General features: G+C 39.4%; 1 protein-coding gene across 2 annotated transcripts; it reads right to left on the bottom strand.

Annotated features, from left to right (window-relative positions):
• Window positions 1-1,834: 1,834 nt before the first annotated feature.
• Window positions 1,835-3,687, bottom strand: LOC120976250 (probable ubiquitin-like-specific protease 2A). Of its 2 annotated transcripts, none has more exons than XM_073496009.1 (7): window positions 3,526-3,687; window positions 3,308-3,442; window positions 2,855-2,936; window positions 2,628-2,726; window positions 2,431-2,501; window positions 2,279-2,359; window positions 1,835-2,179 (listed from the first exon to the last, which is right to left on the bottom strand). In XM_073496009.1, the coding sequence occupies exons 1-6, from the start codon at window positions 3,621-3,623 to the stop codon at window positions 2,329-2,331; spliced, it is 516 nt and encodes a 171-aa protein (XP_073352110.1). In that variant the 5' UTR covers window positions 3,624-3,687; the 3' UTR covers window positions 1,835-2,179; window positions 2,279-2,328. The 2 variants fall into 2 exon arrangements, with proteins under 2 accessions (XP_073352110.1, XP_040259006.2); XM_040403072.3 differs by having other exon boundaries at window positions 2,279-2,356.
• Window positions 3,688-4,887: the final 1,200 nt, after the last annotated feature.

The following is a 4,887-nucleotide window of genomic DNA, read 5'->3' as shown; positions in this document are numbered from 1 at the left end:
CGTAATTGGCGTCAGCCAAAGAAGACCCGGTACCAAGGGATCGCCTGCGTACTATATATTGGCCTTATGATGCTTGCAAAAGAGGTTGGTTAGTAGGTTGCAGCCTATCATATTCATTGATGCTTGCCACATGAAACAAAGTGTAAGGGGAAGATATTCACAATAGTTAGCATTGATCCTAATGACTGCATTTTCCCAATAGCAATGACTTAGGCTAAAGTAGAGTGCATAGGTTCCTTGGAGTGGTTCCCGGCCACTCCGAAAGACGACCTAAACATCACCAACACTGCTCCTTACACAATAGTGAGTGCCAGGCAAAAAGTAAGTCATCCTGATATTGTTTTCCGATTTGTGTTCCGTGCTTGATTTTTGTTCAGACTCTTGCTAATTGATCCTATGCGGGGCTTGATTAATGCACTACAACCAAAACTTTAATCATGCAGGATTCAGAGGTGAGACTTTGAAGAAGCAACTTTGGGCCATTGCAAGATCTGCCAACCGCCCCAAGTGGACATAAAACTGTGATAACATGTGGGTAGATTGTCTGGATGCTTACTACTAGCTTGAGAAGCATGATATTCACACATGGATCCAAAACATTTTTCAATAAATTCCCTAAATGTTATACGTTGCTAAACAATCTACCTGAGGTTTCAACACGTATGACAAGCTCTACAACTTATCATACCAGCTATCACACTTTATAACTACTCTCACTGATATAGCATAGGCATGATAGGTTCTCGCACTTATCCACTATCAGTCATATGAACTATGCCCAGAACCCTAACTTTTGGCATGTGGCTACATCTTAGACGCAAGGGAGCTGGCTGTTCTCTTAGCATGTTGGAAAGTATATTCCACAAGATTACGCAAAAACATGAAATCAAGCTAAGGGAATCAGTAGAAGCACCTGCTTGGCAAGGAAAAATCAACCTAAAAATTCTAAAGAATCTAGAAAAGAACATTAAGTATTCAGCAAACCTTGTAGAGCACTCTACACGCAAAGGACAGTTCCATGTTTTGTCCAACGAGATGACTTTATGTCATTGATATTCCGAAAAAGTGACAGAGCGTGAGGATCATCGCAAACCAGGACGGGACTGTGCACGCGTACAAGCTTTGCATCACGGACTTGGAGGTGACCAAAAAACTCTAGCTCAACACGCTTCAGCACAGACGTGGAGACGTCTTTCAAGTCTAGGATATTTTTGCGGACATCAAGGTATGGACGATGGAACCGACTATCTGCTATACCACAAATTTTTCCCTCTATTTCGAGTATTGATTATACCATATATAGCATCAGCTAGCTAGAGATGCTCCAAGCCAAGAACTCGAATGCTGGATGTGCATGCTCCAGCACCGAACGACGGCTAGTGGCGCTCCAGAAATAAAACCCTGTCGGCACAGTTCTGGCAAGGTAAGCAAATCACACTCTACCTGGCATCAACACACTGGCGAACGGATGTTTTGCCCACGGACACATATGAATGGGAATGGTAGCATCTCCAATGTTGAGTAAGTTTGCTGCTGAGCTTTTCCCCTTTTTATTAGGGGACGTTTCCTGCTGAGCTAGTACTGCACTCCGGTGGATTCCACACCCACGTACGTACCGGAGCCATGCACAGATGCTGAGTAAGCAAAAGGCATTTCAATTCCAAGGTCTCAACTCAATCCTTTACGCACCATGCATGATGCCGCCCAATCGTGGACCGATCCACCATCGCTCCTACCCAGCTACCTGCATGCTACAGATCGACTGTGCTGTGACCACGGTCTACTCTTTTCTTAATTACCCAAACAAAAAGTGATATTTCTACTGAAACCATCATAACATACTGCTAATTTCTGATTATGGAAACCAACCCGATGCATACACGTGAAAATAACAGTAATGGTGCACATTATTCATCCAGAACGGGAAGCATCTAGACAGAACAAATGCCCCAAGAGAAATTATCTGGACAGGAATTACCCCTGGTAATAATTATTCAAAAGGACAGTTATACTCGATCACATGCGATCCAAATAATATAAGTTGGTAATGCTGAACTGCAAAATAAATATATCAAATGCAAATGGTATCTTAGATTTTATTGAACGACTGGAAACGTTTGTAGATTCGGTATGAAGAACTATGAGCTGACTGCCACTGAAGCTACTTCTTGACTGTTACCTGGGTAAGTAAGAGAGAAAAGCATGGATAATTAACATAAGATAGCAGAGCATTATAGAAGATAAAATGATGTTATCATATGCACCAATCTCCCATTACCCAATAACAAGTATGTGTACAGTTTACTTGATTCAATCTTGCCATATGACCTACTCTGTAATAGTGACATCATGTTTCCTGCTGAGAAGTATAGGGGAAATAAGACCACAGTTTATAACAAACAAGAAATAAAGACGGTCGGATGAGCATACTCTTGGTATAAAAGAATAGCCCTGCGGATGTCCTCCAGGTTCTGTAGTACCTCTGGGTCGAACAAGGCACCCTTAGAACAGGGTCATCACATAAATCAACAAATTAGTAAAATGATTTGGGTAAAGAAACAAATTGGAAAAAGACTTTGCAAGGCAAAAACAAGAATGATGTGTAAAGTTTCAAATCCGTGACGCACCAGCTGGCTCAAATCTTCTCCCAGTTTCTTGATTTTGAGGAAACAGTATATAAAGTAAAGAACATATATACCACAATCACTTCCACTTTGCCGGGGAACCTGCCATTATTTAAGAATCGTAAACACAAAAATTATAATATTACGATGCACCAATATAGACGATAATAATGGATAGGTTTTTCAGCAAAGGATTAAAATAGACAGAGTTCCAGATGTAAACTTCCCACCTCAGGAAACTCAAGATGGACTTGATTTGTGAACTGCCCTATGTCTTCCCGCTCTTCTGTTTTTAAAATATCAGTAATGAAGCTGGCACACAAGAAATAATAGGTTAATAACTAGCAGATTCAGAATAAGGTTGCCATTTATGGGCTACAGATCATGTAAATGTATAAACAACCAATTATGTTAACATAAATTGAGGCCTCGGTTGGCTTTTGATGTCCACTCCATGCAAAGGCTAAGTACAATGGACCATGTGGTATATATAATTTTGGACATACAAACACCTTGGTAGGCTACTATCATGGATAATAATATAAAATAATACATTATTGCTTTGATATCTTGACTCATGTACAGCATGCATAGGGAAATATGTAAACACAACATGTTATCAATATCATCGTGTTTATAATTATTTTGGATGCTTAGAGATGGAGGAACTAAATGGATCAAACCTGTTGATGACCAACGGCAACCTCTTTGGTTGTGTTGTTCTAAGTGAATCCAACAGTAGCATGCGTGGCCCCTTTGGAGTACCCAAGTAGTTTGTGTCACCAAAATTACACAACACAAGGAGGCTCCAATGTCCCCTAAATATAGTCAAGGAAGTGAGTATCCGGTATCATGCCAATCAAATAAGTGATTGTGCAAGATAACAAAGCGAGCAACATACCAATAAACAATAGGGATAAATACATATCGTCTTGTGAATATTTTCTTAGCTTTTACCCATTTAAGGACTTTTGATTTATGTTTCCCAGTGATGTACATATCAAACCACAACGAATCAAGGTAAGCATAGTCACTCTTCTTTTCCGGATCTAATCCCGTCCAAAGATCCCTACATAAACAGTTATAGTAACAAATTAGAAAATAATATACTAATAAAAATAAATTGGAAATTCATAATCTAAGAAAAAGGCAGGACATACTCCATGTACAATTCGAAAATTTCATCATCAAGCATCCCTTTACTTGTTTTGTCCCTCAAGTTATATGTACTATGATTGGATTTTTTGGGGGGAGGGAGGTGATCTTGAAAGGAGGTATTTGCTTGTCCGCCTTTGCTCTTCTGGGAGTATTTGTTTTGGCGCTCTACACATGTAAAAATAGAAATGACTTAGAGATGATGACACACACATACATAACATGTTAAAACACATGTACTTAAAATTCATGTCTTTCCACTTCCCTAGATGTGGCACCACTTGTAGAATAGGGACCTGACAGATCTATGTATATATACAATATACATACTGATTACAGGAAAGACATGCATTAAAATAACAATAAAAAGGCTCTATGCACTACAAGGTTAATCTGTGCAAGCACTAGATCTATGTATATATACAATATACATACTGATTACAGGAAACACATGCATTAAAATAACAATAAAAATGCTCTATGCACTACAAGGTTAATCTATGCAAGCACTAGATCAACAGTGGGAGCGAGCCATACAAGGTTAATCTATGCAAGCACTTGTAGAATACTGTGTTTATAGATATGAAACACTAACTGAAAATGTATAAACCGCCAAAAAAAGGTGAAATGGAGACACTAATCTATTCAATAAGCTTGTACATAAGGAACTCTACGGTGACACTTGATTTTGAGTGGGATAATATAACCGTTCTTAAAAGATATGATCAAGCCCTCTAAAAACCCAAGGGCATGCAATACGCTATAATAATACAATGAAGTCCATTTCCAAGAAGCAAACATGTAATACAATCAGGGATCATTTCGGACTTGAGGAGGTATTTTGAAAGCTTGTCCATTTGCAAGAAGTTGATCAAGCCTACCAAAGATCGAACCAAAACACATCCATAGGTAACCCGGAGAGATCCATAGAGAAGATCATGAGTCACCATCGTGATGAGAAGATTGTGCACTCACCTTGGTTATTGTGGCACGGCATGGTGCTGCCTGGGATGGCAAGTTTACCTCCTATGATAGCTTTCTCCTTCTCCAGCTTCTCGTTCTTCCTTTTCTCTTTCTCCAGTTTTGCACGGAGACTTTTGACTTCTGC

The sequence above is a fragment of the Aegilops tauschii genome, chromosome 3 (genome assembly GCF_002575655.3).
Source record: "Aegilops tauschii subsp. strangulata cultivar AL8/78 chromosome 3, Aet v6.0, whole genome shotgun sequence".
Taxonomy (NCBI): Eukaryota; Viridiplantae; Streptophyta; class Magnoliopsida; order Poales; family Poaceae; genus Aegilops; species Aegilops tauschii.
Note: the sequence above shows the minus strand (reverse complement) of the source record. Positions and strands in the feature narration are given on the sequence as shown.